The sequence below is a fragment of the Neocloeon triangulifer genome, unplaced genomic scaffold (genome assembly GCF_031216515.1).
Source record: "Neocloeon triangulifer isolate White Clay Creek 2 clone unplaced genomic scaffold, ASM3121651v1 ptg000012l, whole genome shotgun sequence".
Taxonomy (NCBI): domain Eukaryota; kingdom Metazoa; phylum Arthropoda; class Insecta; order Ephemeroptera; family Baetidae; genus Neocloeon; species Neocloeon triangulifer.
The window spans coordinates 6,375,126-6,392,425 of NW_026775554.1; the positions used below are offsets into that span (position 1 = coordinate 6,375,126).

Below are 17,300 nucleotides of genomic sequence, written 5' to 3' on the forward strand. Positions count from 1 at the left end.
AAAGCTCTGTATTTTGTAAAGAGAAAAGAACAAAATTCCAGTGAATAAAAAATTGAAATCATAGAATTATTTAATAAAATTTCACCTACTAATATACAGAGTGATATCAAATGAACCATCAATACTTCCAGACCCTTGTTGTGAAAATTATGAATTTTCAATTTGTTATTGCATAATTTTATTATCATACCATAATTTAAGAAATTTTTTTTCATAGCTGAGTAAGTTTAAATAATGGAATATAAGTCATCTAGTCGAAAAATTTTCTATGATATCATGTATTTCTCAAAGTAACTACATAATCTGCATTAGATCCCCTTATATATTTATTTTCGTCAACCATGTGTAAAAATTTACAAAGAAAATTTATTTTAAATATATAAAATAATTAAAAATAAATTTATTTCAAAATAATCATTTTATAAAAACTATTTTTTTAGCTAAAAAATTACTTATTGCATTAAAAAAAATTTATTATAGTTAATGGTGCATAAAGTTTTATTATTTTTTTGAATGTAAAACATTAAATTACAATACTTTTTGGAATTCCGTTTAAAAACACGAAATTGCTCAACGCCCATCAAAATTTATTTCATTCAAACGAAAACAGATCGTGTTCCACATTTTGGCTGAAAACAGCTTGTTTCGTCCCAATGTTTTTGTGAATCGATTATCAGAGCGCTTTGAAAAACAGTCAGCGCGGATATATAATTGTACCGTGCAGTGATTGCTCAATTAGCTGGCACTGACCCACAAGATGTGCTCTCTCAGGGCTAACGGTCGAAAAACGCAAACAAGATCTTTTCCTATTTTACTTCGGCACGACTCCTTGTCGTAAAACTTTTACAACCGCACCTGATCAGCTCGTGTGACGTTTTATTTTACTCGTTTAATCGCCGAATTTTGATCAAACCGAATCTTTCTACAAGTCATTAACTTTCAGATGAGTATTTTTTTTAATTGCCACCTCAGAAACAAGCACCGTAAATAAGCAAATCGGCGGCTCCGTTAGTGTGTATGTTGTCGTGCAAGCAGTCGCGCATAAACACACAGGAATTCCTCTAATTTGGACGGTTTTTAATTGCCGTAGTAGGTTGCATAACTGCCGCGAGATATGCATCGCCTGTGCTCGAAAAAGGATTTCTCACACTTGGCTTTCTTTTTATTAACATGTCAACGAGGATGGGAACAAAAAAAAAGAGGCAGTTGAAGTTTTGTGGCTTCTCAACCGGCTTGTTTGGATGCCGATACGAGCAAGGCAATAAAGAAGCAGGCGAATATAAAAGTGTCGCCTCGGCAGCGCAATATCTCAATTACGGCGCGTCGAAATTAATAAAACACGAATGTTAAATCGTATAAATTCCTATAAGAGACACGAACTATGAACTTTTCAACAGCTTCCATAACTTAATGAGGAGAGTGCAAAAAGTGCTTACAAATTTATATAACAAACAAGTGCAACCGTGTAATTTGTCTTGCTTGATTTTCGCTCGAGATAAAAACGGGGACATAAATTTTTTGTGATTAATGGCGTCTAGACCAGCTCTTTTGAAAAAAATCAGCCGGGAATGCGACGAGGTTAATCAAGAGGTAAATCAAAAATCAGAGAACGACTTTGTCAGTGTCGGGAGTGCATTATATGTGAAAGGGAGATTAATCGTGGGGAGGATAAAGGGTTGTTGTTTGATCAGAATAAGAAATGTCTACTCACCCCGTCAGGTCGATTGACGTCGGCACCGCTCAGGAGAAGACTAGCGACCACGTTGGCGTGGCCCGCCGAGCAAGCCAGGTGCATTGCGGTGCGGCCAGCCTAAAAATGCATAGCAAAAGAACAATAATTTAAAACTGTAAATTAATTAAATTAACTGTTTAATTTATCCCATATTATGAGAATCAATATTGAACATCATTCTGCTGAATCTATGAAAAAAATTAAAATTTACTATAAAATTAATCTACTTTTCAAGCAATTTTTTTAATCTATCGTCTTACTATAAAAAATTATTTGTTGTGAGTTCTCATTTGGCAAAAATCAATCAAACACAAATACAAACAACTTTTCTTTTATATCAAATATTGACAGTCAGTGAGATTCACATGAGTTCAACCTTCACTCGGCCTTTGGAGTTGCCAAACGTTTATAAGAATCGAAGCGGAAGAATTGCATTCACGCGCTATGGGGCCGATCAGAAATTATGATTCGTAATCGTAGTTGCGAGAAAAATAGATGGATTCGAGCCGGCAATTTTTCACAGTGCGGCGTCGTTCTCTCTGTGAGAATTTTTTGTGTGGCCGCGGACTGAATAAGTAATTAGCAATGGTCGTTTGGCCGAGGCGGCGCTTTTCAGCCCCAACAATGCCGCACGCCGGCAGGACAATGCTTATTAATGAAGCAGGGACCGAAAAACGGCGATCCTCCCGCCAGTGTGCGGCTATTCTCGAGAAATTATATAGAAAAGAGAGAGACGTGCTATTTGCTGAATCACTTTTATTAAGTGATAATGAAGAGAATAGAGCAACACATTCAGTTCACACAATTAATTGTTTTCAGATGAGGATAATCCTCAAAATAATGTTGAAGTAAAACTAATTTTGTTTTGTTTAATTTTTTTAAATATTTGAATACAAAAAAAAAATAGTATACTTTAAATTTATATATGAATGTAAATTCTAGTTAGTACGTATTTATATTTTTGCGTGAAATATTCAGCCTTTTCTAAGTCGTAAATAAAAAAATTCACACTTCTAAGATTTATTAAATAATTTATAACGTGTTTAGGGTATTAATTTGTCTTTGAAAAATTATTCTAATAATGCCTTGGCTAAATGATCTTGTTTTGTAAATTTGCGTCATATAAATTAATTAAGTTAATTAATAAGGATTTGTGCTGTACCTCATCTGGCTCCAATTTGATGCCCTCGCCCATGAGCCGGACGATTGTGTCTGAGTCGCCACGGACGGCGGCCTGTCTGACCTCCTCCATCAACTCGGCTTCGGCCGCCGATGGGGCGTGCTTGGTCCTGCCCAAGGGCATCGTCTCCTCACTTCACGGTGGAATCACCAGCCAACTAAAACAAATAAAAATCAAATTTTTTAGCAAAAGTTAAACAATACAATGAAATATTTATTATGAAAATTAATTTTAAATGCCTTTATAGCTAATTACACGAATAAGAGTGCTATAGAAATTATTCAAACGTTTGGATAATATCCATCAGTTCATCAATGTGACTTAGACGGGGTGGGCAAAAAATTACAAAACCACCTGAAAACCTGTGCCGAGAGCAACACCGCGCCAAATAATGTCCTTCACAAATTTACACAGTCAGACCTATTTAAATTTCCACTAGATTCAGTTCTAATTACGAGCCTGATCAACTCACAAAATCAATTAACAAAATTACAATCACAGCTCTCAAGCGAGATGCACTCGAGGGCGGCTGAAATAGAAGTGTTCGTTCTTAATAATTTCATATACAAAATTATACACAGGGCTGCTTCGTGCAACATCGGCAATTTTAACTTAATTTCATTGGTCGTCCTCCAGAGGGTGGGTTGTCCCTCCTTTGGCTTGACCCTGAACTTGTTTACCAAAAATCAAAGGTCAAAGGAGGCCGTGCTCTTTTCTTTCTTTGAACACTTCCTGCCCTAAGATCGGCACAGAAAATCATGAAAGATAAATTTCCATTCAGCAACGCATTCAAAATTCAAAATATCGTCCCCTGCCAAAGTGAAATTTACAACTCATTATTCGTAAAATCGAAAACTGGCAGCTGACGAATGTTTGTTGCACTTTCCGCACATGCGGCGCGAATCTCACAAAGATGCACTATTCTTTCAAATGCACACATGTTGGCCACTTGCGGATGCAACGCTTGGGTCGCGTATTGTTTGTTGTCCACTCGGCTTCCTGCAGGCCTCGCAAATAAGCGTTTCAATTCTCTTTTCTTACTCTCAGCTCATGACCATTGCACGTTATAAATCTGAACGTGTACTTTTATTAAATAATTTTCCTTTTATTTTAAATGCTCTCTATTGGTTTAATGAATCATTAATCGTAAAATTACCTTTTATTAAAATTTAATTTCAGGTTAGTCGAATGTATGCATTGGGATATTATAAGTTTGCATTCGGCTGAGGTCCATACTTAAAATGGCAGGTGCTTGCGAAAGTAAAAAAAAAATCCATTATTTGTCGTGACTAATTCGACACGCAGTGCCTGTGTAAATGCAAATGAATCCAAGTTTGTTCAACTCCGTTTCTCCAAACAAGCGCCCAAGAGGCTTTTATACATTCGGAAAGCCTCTTTTTTTTCTTTTTTCAAAACGTACGACCGAATGACACATGACTACCTGACCGGCAGATTTTTAAAATGAGTTGACAATTCTCGGTGCTGCGCGCAGACGAAGAATGAATGTCGCAATCGTTTTGTCATCTCTCTCGCGGTGCATCTCGCGCTAATCGTTTTCCCAACCGATGGACCTTTCTTATTTAATTGCGCCTATTTAAGAAATTCGTGACAAATTAGTCGACCGATAAGCCCACGAGACCATAAATTAATACACGAGCACTTAAAAGGTCCTTTTCACGATCTCTCTCTCGCGCTTTGAAATTCAATTAAATAAAACAGCGCGACGCACTAATGGAGCGCGTCTTGAGTGGGCTGTAATTTTTAATTAGAGTCCCTCTGTTATGCAAATGCGACCAAAACAAAACTCAAACTTTTTTGTTCTGAACAATGAAATTAGACATGTGGCTTCATTAATGCACACAGCCTACTCGCATCTTGCCCATATTTTTCTTTCTCACAGACATTCGAAACAATGGCCGCCGTCGCTCGCTGCCGTGTTGAATGAATTAAACACAAACTGCACACCTCTGTGGCAGATGTGTGTGGGAGGAAACACGACAAACGGACACTCCAGCAATTGATTGGGCGCTGCATACACTCCAACAAGTGACACTTTTGAGCTCACTGGAAAACAACACGCATGCAAATCGCTAATAATTCCTGAAACTGAAACTAATTCCATTTTGGAATGGGTCCTAGCGATTCATGTGTTTGTCAAAGGAAACGGTAAATGATTGGCAACAAATGCAATGTGACCATGTAAAGGATTTTCCCAATTAATAAAAAATTTCACCGAAAGAAATGTTAAATTAAAAAAAACACACACATGGTTCAAGGTTCAACAGTGAAATAACAAATTACTCTAGCTTAGCAAAATTTATAAATTGTTAGTACTTAAAGCAATATAAGTTTGCAAAAATTTAAAGTATTTATAAAATTTTGCACCAAATATTATTTTTTCTTTAATATTTTTGTAATATATATCGTTTTTTATTTTATTTTTTATTTTCAGTTATTTTAATCTTTGATTTTATTTAAAATTATACAGAATAAATGACCATTTTTAAATATTAGTATTAAAAAAGATCAACTTAAATTTATAATTATATTGTTTCTCTTGTTGCATATTTTAAAGATCAATGATAATTCATAATGTTACGCCTGCCTCCTCACTATGGATTTTATTCATTTATGCCTGAAATTGAGAGTTGTAAAAATTATAATAAAATTGTATAAATTATATCACTGATATTCTGTTTTACTGTTATATTTTTATAATATTAACTTACTCTCATGTTTCAAAAACTCTAATCCTCAAAATTTGGAATAAAATAAATATATTTATAAGTAATACTCAATATCTATGTTAACTTTTCACTAAAAATATTTTCATTTGCCTGATTGACAAGCCGACATAGAACGTTAATTTTGCGGAGTCAACGTGGAGACCTTTCTTGACTTGCTGCATGTGCAAGTGGCGGCTACACACATTAAATATGTTATTACCGCGGCGACCATACATTTTTATTACGCGAGATTTCATGCTTCGAATCCTTGGATGACCTTGCCTCCGTTGCTCCACCTGACTGGGCAAGTGAGTGAGATTGGTGGAAGGTGCTGCTGCTTTTTGTCTTTCGGCTCGCGGCTCTTATGAGATTTTTTTCTCATTACACTCTCTCCCTTTTTAAATCCAAGCTTTTATATAATGCAAGCCGCTTGGTGATCATGAGAGCACAAAAAGATTTTTTATAAATTCAAAGTGATGGACGACGAACGACCAGAGAGTGAGCTCGGAAGCTTTTAGACAGATCATTGAGCAGGATTAATTTCTAATTTTCATCGGTGAGTCTCGTCACGATTTTATCTTGAAGTGTCCGCCTGGGAAAGGAAGTGCACTGGTTTTATTAAGTTGAATTTTATAATGTTCGGCATTAACGATAATTTAATGTTTATTTCGAGATAATTAATAATTACACAACATGCATAGACATTTAAAATTAATTAATCAACCTGTTTAGGAGGCAAAAAAATTAAATTTCAAAGGTGTACAAATGTAAACAGTTTTTATTTATTTTTAAGATAAAACACTGAAATGACAATATTTTCAAACTTTCAAGCAAAATAAGCAAAAATCTAATTTTATTCCTTCAAACTGCGTTCTTAATTTAGTTAATTAGCTTCATTAAAATTCTGTTAGAAATAAAACAAACCTGTATTTCTATCTAATTGATCAAAAGTAATAAAAACATCTTTTTTTAATCCAGCCATTTATGAAAAACAAACATCTTGGTGTTTCCTTTCCTCCCAGCGCGCACACTATTGCATGCCGAATGTCTGCCAGTTATCTGGCCGACGTCCGCATTGCCTGCCGATTGCAGGCATCGTCGGCCAGGCGTCTGCCAGTTGATCGCGGGCATGCAACGAAAGGGACTTTAGCGCGAGCGAGTGCCAAAGATAAATGAAGGTGCCTTACAGGCGATCGGCATTGAATGCCCATTTAATGCCAACCAGCAATCGGCAGACAACGAAGATGTCACTGCGGTCGAATCATTGGAAACTTCGGCTGTCATCGATCATTGAAAGCGTTTTATTTCCAAACAAAGTTCGTTGCAACGTTCGTCCGTCCGAGTTTTGTCCCGAAAATCTTTGAACATCCTTAAGAATTCATCACTTTTATGCCCAGTTTTAAGTTTTTGAGTATTTAGAGTGTCTGTTCCTTGGATTCATCAATGAAAATGGCCCGATTTTGTGAAACTTTGAAGGTAAATACAAATCCTAAATTTTATGTTCCATTGCACCCCGCATTGGCGCATTTGGCGGCTAAACCCGAGTTATTAAATATCCCTGCTGAATTTAAAATAAATCGAGAGCAATAGATTTTAACAAGATTAATTGAAATAAATTTAGTCTTAAAATATTAACGGTTCGCAGACTTCAAATTTGGCATTATTATTTTTCAGACCATTTTCTTGATGCAGCGTTTATACGGAGGAAGGCCAGTACGCGTTTAAAGACAAGCTCCCAAATTGGTGTGGACTTATGAGTGTGGTTCGTTTATTAAATCGTGTGCTTATGGAAAATTTCCATTTAATATCAATCGGAGGCATCTTGTATTTACGATTAAATTTTAAATGTTGTATTAAAAAATTATATAATTTAATAAAAAAATTACTTTTTGTATTATTTTAAAATATTTTAACAATTTAATTATTAAAATTGAAATGAATAATTTTTATTATATGCCTCAACGTAAATGCATAATTTTTCTTTCCACTTTTGCATTAAATTTCTTTATTTCCTTTTCTTATTTTACAGATTAATTATTTTTTACAAAAATTGCATAGAGCCTACATGCAATGACTGCATTTTATATTATATTGAATCCAAATTAACAAGTATTGGTAAAAAAATATTCAAAAACATAAAATGCAGTCATTGCATATATACGCTCTATGTAATTTTTCTAAACATTAATTAATCTGTAAAATTAGAAAAGGAAATAAAGGAATGCAAAAGTGGAAAGAAAAATGATGCATTTACGTTGAATGCGCATGCAACTGGCATGCAACGGACGGTCATCTGCCGGCCGACAACTGGCAGACGACTGGCAAGCGTTAGGGAAAATTGAATGCCAATGCATTGCCGGCCGATGATCGGCATTAAATGTTGACCGATAACTGGCAGACGACTGGCATGCAACGGTGTGCGCGCTGGGCTTTAATTAATAGCTATAATCGTCAAATCGCGTGCCAGTTATCTATCCTCCAAATTATATCTGAGCAAAAAATCTCCAGCCTCTAGCGATTTCTCATTCATTTATTTCTTTCTGCTCCCATGCGAATGAATAACAAGTTGATGATGCGCAGCTATTATTTTTACTTTTTGCTGAAGCCATTCATTTGTTTACCCAAAAAACATAATTTTTGTTCCAAAACAAACAAAAAATGCGTCAGATTTCCTCCAACATAAAAAGCTCGATTCACATCGTCGCCCTTGTCTGAAAAGTCCATCTCTGTTTCATGCTCGCGAGAAGTTCCACTTTTTTCCTATACGCTGCTTGGTTTTCCATTGAAGCGAGACGATGGCAAGAGTATTATGTACGATAATCGTCCCTTTTGTCTGCGGCCAGAGGCGCAGCACGTTCCATCTCTTTGCCGTGAAACCCTCTCATATCCGGCCCCGTGTGACGGAATAAACAAAACTCGGCCCCTTGCAGCGGAAGAAACCACGGGAAAAAATTACGCATTGTCCAAAACAAACAGAGCAGACGTGGAGAATTGGAAATGAAGATACGAAAGAACGACTTTTTTATTTCCAATTAGTTAGTTTACCCAAGGCTTTGGTGCTTTGACCCCAAAATGAACGATAAACAAAATATATTCACACTAATTCAATTTTAAGTGTAATTTAAGAATAAAACAGGAACCAAATGTAAATTATTTTTGATAATTTAATTTTTCCTCCAAAAATTATTTTATCTAATCAAAAACTTCAATTGAAACTTTTCAGCTCCAACAGGATTTTCTTCTGGGAAATTTCGGTTTTTTTTAATACAAAATTTACTCTGATAAATATCTAATAATTGATTTTTGAAAGCACATTTGGCTGAATTAGTTTAAATGATTATAAATTATGCGCTTAATGATTTTATAATCACTGTCTGATATTTTGCAATTCATTATTGAAAAAGTCCATTCATTTCTGTTTTATTCTTCCAATGAAAGAGCTTAGAACTTTTAAGGTGAGACAAATTCTCTCTTCTAGATTTCAATAAGAACTTCTCACATATGTAATTCAGTGCGAGGAATTTTCCCGCCGTGAGAGGCCCCACACAGCATGCAAGCAACTTCCTCTTTATCAGCACCTTTTTTATTCTTATTATACATTCGGCGCTTTTTCTCACAGCCAACGACCTTTGATTTCCGAGCTCTTTTATACATCAAATTCACCGCTCTGATTAGAATAGCTACGCTTTTGCCAAGAGGAAATTCTTCTCAAGAACAAAGAATTAAAAGGAGATGCCCGTCTTTTTCTTAATCGAATTAAAAGCTACTGTGTGTTTAAATAATATAAAATGCTTGAGAAATCGCTCTCGGTTTGATTGGAGCTGACTGCTCGGCTGCTGGTTCACGACCTGCCACTCAACGAGAGAAACCCATACGCATTGTATTATGTTATGGTAGTGCATGTTTTACTCCTCCGTTTGTAAGTTGTACGTGAGCTGTAATTAGCATCGCAACAGGGAAAACGGAGCATGTGAAAACGATCGGCTCTGCGGATAAAAACTGGTCTATTACAAAAGTTCTCTTTTTCTACACACAAACGAGAAAATAGAACCAACTTTGCATAAATTAAGGATATCACAAATTGGAGAAGGTGTGTAATAACAAAGAGTGGCATACAAATCTGGACACCGGCCTCTTTTTATAATGGAAGATTGAAACCGGGCGAACCTCGTTGCAATCTTTCATGAAATCCACCTCGAGTATTACCATTCAATCTTTTTATAATGTTTTCAGATATTATTACTATTGTTCAGTTCAGTTTCTATATAAAGATAATATATGGTTTAAAAATTTTCTCCCGTACGTCCAAAAGTAAATAAAAATGTCAAAAATTGTTCAGCAATTCTTTGTTCTGTGGTAATAATAAATTAAATCTGTTAATCAAGGCTAGCTTTGAAAAACTAAAAAAATCTTTAAAATTTGACACAAACAAACAACTTTAAAATAAAAATGCAAGGCCATAAATTTTTTCCAATTTTTGGTTTAAAAGTTCAAAATTACTAATGAACACTGTTACAATAATTAATATTAATTTTTAATTTATAAAAATTTAAAGTTGTCATTTTTCTAAATTTTTATTTTGTAAATTATTTTGATTTCTTTTAAATACATTAATTACTCTATAAGAAGACAATAATATATTATTCCTATCTTAAAAATTTTAACACTATCATTTGTATAAAATATCAAAGTATAATTTATGACTAGTTAAATAAAATATAATTTGACATCTGCCATAATTGATTAGATTGAATCTTGCTAGTTATAAAAATGATGATTATCTTAAATTATGTGAGGATGCAGTTTTTTATAATTAGATCAAGCTTATTTTCCACACCATTGAGCAGCACAAACTTATAATACGCACTCTCTCATTAAATTTAAAATTTATGTCCCGAGCGATTCGTTTAATTGCACAATGCATCTTCTCCCGGCCAAGAGAGAGAGTCTCGGATTTATACCTGCGCGAATCGTCCAAGTGTTGAATAAAATAATACAATAATGATACTCCACTCTCGAATGTCCGCTTTGTTTTTGCTGCGCGGCGTCGAGAAATTCTCGGAATGGCCTGCGGACCCAAATCGGCGGCGCGTCCATTAATAACCCGTGCGCCGAAGGAACCGACCATTCAATGCGAATAGAAGAAGAAGAAGTGCTGATGCAAGTCGCAATAAATAACCCTCTGCGTCAGCACTGCGCAAATAGTGCGATGAAAATCGTGCACCCTATCATCACTCACTCATCTCCTCTATGAAATTCGCCAATATTTTATAAATCGCTCTTCTTATTTTGTTTCGCTGCGAGTTATTTAAACTGCTTCTGACCACAAACATAGCAAGGCGGTGAATTATTTTCAACGATTTCAAAGTATTCTCAGTAAACATAAATTTTTATTACAATTCTTCTTTTCCAATTTAATATATAATGCGATATTTTTAACACCGGAAGTATTTTATTTCTTCCCCGTTCTATAAATTGTAAACACAACAATTAACCTTATTAGTTTGAAAAAATGTCAAATTTGAATTTTGTGAATAATTTGTAGGGTATTTGAAATTATTTTTTGAAAGCCAAAATGATGTGTGTGCTTTTAATTAATTTAAAATAATTCAATTCATCTGCAAATATTAAATAATGAAGATTTTAATTAAATAATGCATTTTATTTAACCAAATTATAAAAATTATAAAAATTAATATACAATATATAGCTTTACAACACTTAGAAAATCTCATTCTAGGGTTTCTAGGATATTTATTGGCATTTCAGGTTGCTCCAAGTGCCATGATTTTGTAAAGAAATTTGTATCTTCGGGCCACAGAAGATTATGACTCTTAAGAGCTTGGTATAACTTTAAGCTTTTAACCATATTTAGCACGTGCTTACTTTAATGCCCTTTTTAATTTCACTAAACAACCTAATGCGCAATTAACAAAGAAAAGCCTTTGGGCTGGAAAAACAACACCATATACCATAATTATATAATTTCATCCTATCCCTTCTATAATTGTCGAGATAATTATCTTAAACTTGTTGAAATGGCGAAGGCAATAAATCCACTGCACTTCAATAAATATTTCAATAATTCTCCAAGCGGGAAGACTTTTTTTAATAAAAACTCCATCAAAGATAAATTTTATTTCTCAAGCATTCGTGGGTGTGGCTTTGACGTGCATTTATTCAACATCGCTCGCGCGTTGCATCGGATTTAATTTTCATCTCGCAGGTCGAATTATTTGTCCGAGGCCATTTGCATTTTGACCGTGAACGTTTCACATTATTCAAGCTGCAGTTGATTTTTCTGACTCGGTGACGCGAGAGATGCGACGCAAAAGTTATTCTCTGCAGAGGAATTATTATCACGGGCCGTCTGAGAGCAAGTACGTGCCGTGTTATTAATGCGTGTTCCAGACTGGCTCAAGAACAAGCACATAACTGTAAGGAAAGTGCATGAGACGTGTGCGCTTAAGTGATTGTAAATTGCGCGCCGGGGATGCTGCAGGCGTGTCGTTGCATCACAATATTTATGCCGCGAATATGATTTGTCGTCGATTGTGAGTTTGTTGCCACAACAATAAGAGATGCTGGGATGCATCCCTGCAGGGTCTGCTACTTTATGTAAAACAAGTTTTTACGCCACAATAATGTATGACGCACTGCTTGGAAGTCAAAAGCATTTTTTTCAAAAGAGGGTAGTCTATTCTTGGTATATGAATATCAGTATAATACATCACCAACAACAGCGTAGAATGAACTGATATTATATATAATTGAACAAACACTTCACATTAATTTCAATAAAGGAACTTTTCAAAAACAAAACATGAATTCAAATTTAATATTGTTAACATAACAGAAATAAGGCAATAAATATTTAAAAAATTTACGAAAGATAAAAGAACATAAATAGTGAATCGAAATCAAATTTTACATTCATGTGTAGCTTTTGATATAAAAATTGCATTACTCAAGAGTAAGATTACAATTAGATTGAGAGAAAAACTATTTATTTATACATAGATCCAGAAATAATTTGTAATGGAGTCACTGTCGATTTAATCCAAGAGAGCTAATTTTTGTTCTTTCCTTTTCAATTGGAAAATCGCAACGATATTATATAAATATTTTACTTAAAATATATGTTCATAAGTATATATATAATTATATAAAATGTTTATTTTCTTGTAAAAAGTAGCAATTAAAATTTGTGCATATAAGCATTTTCATTGTGATGTTATAAAATCGTTTAAGTTGAGCAGATGTATAGAAAATAATAAATAAACTTTTCCCTGTCTGAAAATAGGCGGTGCGTTTCGCGGTTTGTGCTTTCCCTAACGACTCTCCATCGTGCAAACACAATTTTCGGCCTATTACGTAAATATTTAATATCCGTAGAGTAATGACCTCGGTTGTCGGAAAAACCGCAGGTCCAAAACGGATTCACCTGAAAAGAAATCGTCCAACTTTGTTTACACTTGATGGAAATTGACACTCACGCACAGCTGCTGTGAAATAAAATTACTTCGAGAAGCTCGAGTGCATCCGACTCCTTTTCCCAATTCGGTCTCGTGGATTAATTATATATATCACAATAATAATGCACACGGGTTTGTTGATGGACGGCCTGCTTTTCAAGAGAGTGGCAAACTAGTTCGTTTACTAATGAGCTTCAGACATGCAGCTTTAATAATTAATTCCACTGCAGAGAGTGTATTATGGAGTGGACCTTTTAACGACAACAGAAAAAACAGAGAGACGCGCACTCAAACAATTATCTGCCGTCGATCACCTCTTAAATTGCCACTCTTCTTTCAAGCAACAAAAGATATACAAATATAAGAGAGGCTCTCCTGGTTGTTTATTATTATTATTGTTTATCTGTCAATAAGAAAAAAATTTAACTCGTGAAAATTTTACATAAATTAAAGTATTGAGTAGAATGTCAAGACTTTTAATTTAATAAAACAATAAGCATTGTAAAATCGATATGGTTTGTTTATTATATTAAATAAATTTTGATTAACAGACAAATAATAAATAAATAAAATCAATAGGCATAGCCGATTTTCATCTTTTTTCCACATTCATTTACAAAAATCAATCAATCTCCACTCTTTTCCTCATATCACTGTAAGTAAAAATGATGAGAGGAATTCCCATCAGTTTGTTCTTTTATATAACACCAACTCCGAATCCGCCCCAGTCTCATCGCATTGTCAGAGTGGCGCTAAGAGCTTTTTCTTATTATTTGCTCGAGCGAGTGCTTTTTACGTAACCTGAGGCTGCGGCACCGGACACACCCTGTGAGATTCAAAAGGGTTAACAGTGGAAGGCGCCTCCTCGATTCGAGTCACCGACCAATCCGATAAATAAACCCACCATGTTTGCTTTCGGTAAAAGTAGACAGGTGTGCCGGTACCACCTGTTTTAATATTGATCCATTGTCTCTGCTGATCTCCCGGTGGCGATTTTGAAGCTAAGCCCGAAAATTTGATTAACATAAAATTTCAAATTCATTGATATTAATTAATATTATATTGGTGACAAAGTCCCCTTTTTATCCTAAAAAAAATTAATTCTGACATTTAGGTTTTTGCAACATAACCAACAACCAACATAATTTCATTCTAATATAAAATAATAGGCGAGAAAACTATAGCTGTTATGTATTTTTATCCATGTTGGAGGGATACTCAAGTCTCAACACAATTTTTGTTTGTACTTTTTTATTCAAATTTTCATTTTTAAAGAATTAATTTTTGCTCGAAACAATAATCTATAGAACAATTTTCAATCAAATTTAAATCTAAAATTTAGGAATATTCAGGATTTTTTGGTTAGAAGAACATGAGACTTTTGAAATAAAATCCAAGCTTGAAATTCCCGCTTAAAAAAAGACTTTTTTCATTATTCTATACTGATTAAAATCTTTGTGCGTTTTATTTTCAATGGGATTTTCATTTTATTTCCCTTTTTATTGTCGATGCGAACACAAAAGAAAAGGCTGGATGCACGTTCAAGAGCATAGCGTGTTTTTTCCCGGAGGAAAATAACACAAAAGATTTAATCTCGGCTCGCTCATGACTTGCACTCAATTTGCATAAAGGCAACGATCTCCGGAGACGGCAGCGCGACGTTTCCCTTTTTCTCTCTCTCCAAACAAGATTAAATAATATAAACAGTTCCTCTCAGAAACAAAGCTCTCGATCCCAACAAGCATCAAGAAGATCACCTTCTGGGAAACTGATTCTGAATTATTGGGCAATAAAATCTAAAAATTCTTGGACAATTTTGACATGCGCTTTCCTATTAGCCGAATATAAATCTGGGGATTTGTTTCCCAAGCACGTTTCTCTCCACAGTTTTTTCAAAAAGCTTTTAGAACTTGCAGGTAATGCCTTTCCAGGCGAGAAAATAATGCATTTTTTATTTTCCCGATGCCACCCAGGCAGCGTGAAATTTACCAAAGGAGTGAAGATGTTCAGCGTTATTTTCCTTCCTTCCCCTTTCGTCTCTCGCGCTTCCATAATTAATCTTAATGGTGTACACGCTCTATTTGGATTCGGCCGCGGGCGCTGCTCGGCAAAGAAGAAATGGCAAGCGAATCGATTACCCAAGATTAAGAGTGACTATAACGGTTAGTCGGCCAAAATTTATAAAGAAGGAATGCCGTCCGTCGACCACGTTAAAATATACGCGTGAAAACGAACGACGAACACGTTCGGTACCGTTGAAAATTCTAATTTCCAAGTGATGGACGGCCGCCGAGTGAAAAAAAATATGGACCACGCAGCAGGATCCAACTGATGACGTCTGGAATCTTTTAGATATCGATCTGAAAGAGAACGCCAAAGATCCAGTTCGAATGGAATTCTAATAAAATTCATTGGCTATCAACTCTCTAAATAAACAAACTGCATTTTGTACAAGTCAAGAGAAAAATATTACATTAAAATATGCAGTGTTGCAAGGCTGATCCAGAAAAATAAAAATAAGTTACAAAGATATTTTGCAAGGAATGAAATTTATTGTAAAATGAATTTTTTTAATATGTTTTTCTAGAATTTTGATACCTTATTCAATTAATAGGCTACAATTGAAACAAAATGTAAGGAAGGAACTTGATTAACAATCCCAGCAATTTGATTATATGATATTCATTTTATAAAATAATAATATACCAATAATTTGCAATTTTAAAGCAATCTAATTAACTGTTTAATATTTTTGCAAATAAGTGTTGTGAAAAATCATGTTTTCATAAAATGATATACACAAAAACCGGAGACGTTAAAATAGAACATATCAATTTTGTAACCACGAGCTATAAAAATTAAAAACTACACTCAGAACCTTTTTTACCTTTTTAAGGTTGGATTTACCTTCAAAATAAAGTTAAAAGGGTCTCAATAGCTCCTGTGAGTTAATGTAACTCTCAGATGAAGGTAAAATGTTTCTAACCCTCCCAATAGAGTACATCCAACACTTGTGTGAAGGTAATTTTCCCACCGTACACAGAGCAGCGCAACCAGACTAAACAGTAGTTTTAACTCACCGTGAAGGTAAATTTTAAAATACTTGAGAGTAGTTTTTATTTCTCGTGAAGGTAAATTTTAACGCACTCAGTGGTTGTTGGTACTCCTTGAGATGTTGAATGCTACTTTGCTTATGTGTTACTTTTAACTTTCATATTCAGTCACATTTATTTTTCTTATTGGGTTGTTTGAACTACAAATAATATTCCAGGTTTACCGAAAAATTTAAGTTTATTTTAAGAAAACCATCTAGTACAATTGCAGGCATAAATATTAGATTTTTAACAAATTACAATAATAAAAAGTTGCATTAATTAAACTTACAATTCAACGCTGTTGCTTGTATAGCTTGTTCCAATTTGATGATGGAATTTGGTGACCTTCTTTCTTCATGAACACTTCACTAAATCTACAAAAACTGACCACTGAGAGTACCAGAGAGCACTTTTTAAATTATGACTGCTGGTTTATTTTTGCAAGTCCACTTCCTTGCGCAGAGAGAGCCAAAACTGAATAGAAGGAGCACTTCTTGTTCGTTGTAGATCATCAAATCCTAAGAAATTAAGCCCCTGAAACAAAAACATGAAAGTTCAAAATATTAGTTTCATTTATAGAAATTAATATACCATAAAATAAAAATAAGAAATAAAAAAAATGATTATTTTACCTGAACAGTTTTAGTTTTTCCTTTTGTGTGTCTTGTTTGCATCATTGCCGATGTCAACTGCGCAATCTGCAACAAAATAATAATAAAATTCAATTTTAATTACTGGAATTTTTTAAAACGCTAACAGGTGTACAATACCTGCAGAAAATTCCATCGAAGGTTGGTGAAATTCGAATAAAGATTCAATCTGTATTGCAGTATGGTTCTCCTAAAACAATACACAAGGGGAAAATAAGTCATGATCGGCTAGTGTTTTTTCAAAAATTTCTTACCAGGGAACTTCTTGGCTGTGTTGGTTTGGTAGTGTCTTCCTCAGAGCCGAATTTCTGAGTCAAATTTGATTAAAATAAAACAATTTTAAGGATGACGCCGAAATGTGCTTCTTCATACAGGGCGCAGAGCTCAAATGAGGAGGCAGAGGATGCTGACGTAGGGCGTCTGTGCCGCGATTTACTTTTGG

At 34.5% G+C, this 17,300-nt stretch overlaps 1 protein-coding gene and 1 long non-coding RNA gene across 2 annotated transcripts in view; both read right to left on the reverse strand.

Annotated features, from left to right (window-relative positions):
• Positions 1–17,300, reverse strand: part of LOC132197370 (ankyrin repeat domain-containing protein 6) — a 37,801-nt gene that overhangs the window by 16,618 nt on the left and 3,883 nt on the right. The window contains exons 2-3 of the mRNA XM_059620620.1: positions 2,895–3,069; positions 1,712–1,810 (exon numbers count right to left, since the gene is read on the reverse strand). Coding sequence (XP_059476603.1) covers positions 1,712–1,810; positions 2,895–3,035 — 240 coding nt within the window. The 5' untranslated portion in view covers positions 3,036–3,069. The remainder of the gene's footprint in view (positions 1–1,711; positions 1,811–2,894; positions 3,070–17,300) is intronic.
• Positions 16,517–17,219, reverse strand: LOC132198036 (uncharacterized). Its single transcript, XR_009441953.1, has 4 exons — positions 17,113–17,219; positions 16,979–17,048; positions 16,841–16,906; positions 16,517–16,742 (listed from the first exon to the last, which is right to left on the reverse strand). It is a non-coding gene; the product is annotated as an uncharacterized LOC132198036 (long non-coding RNA).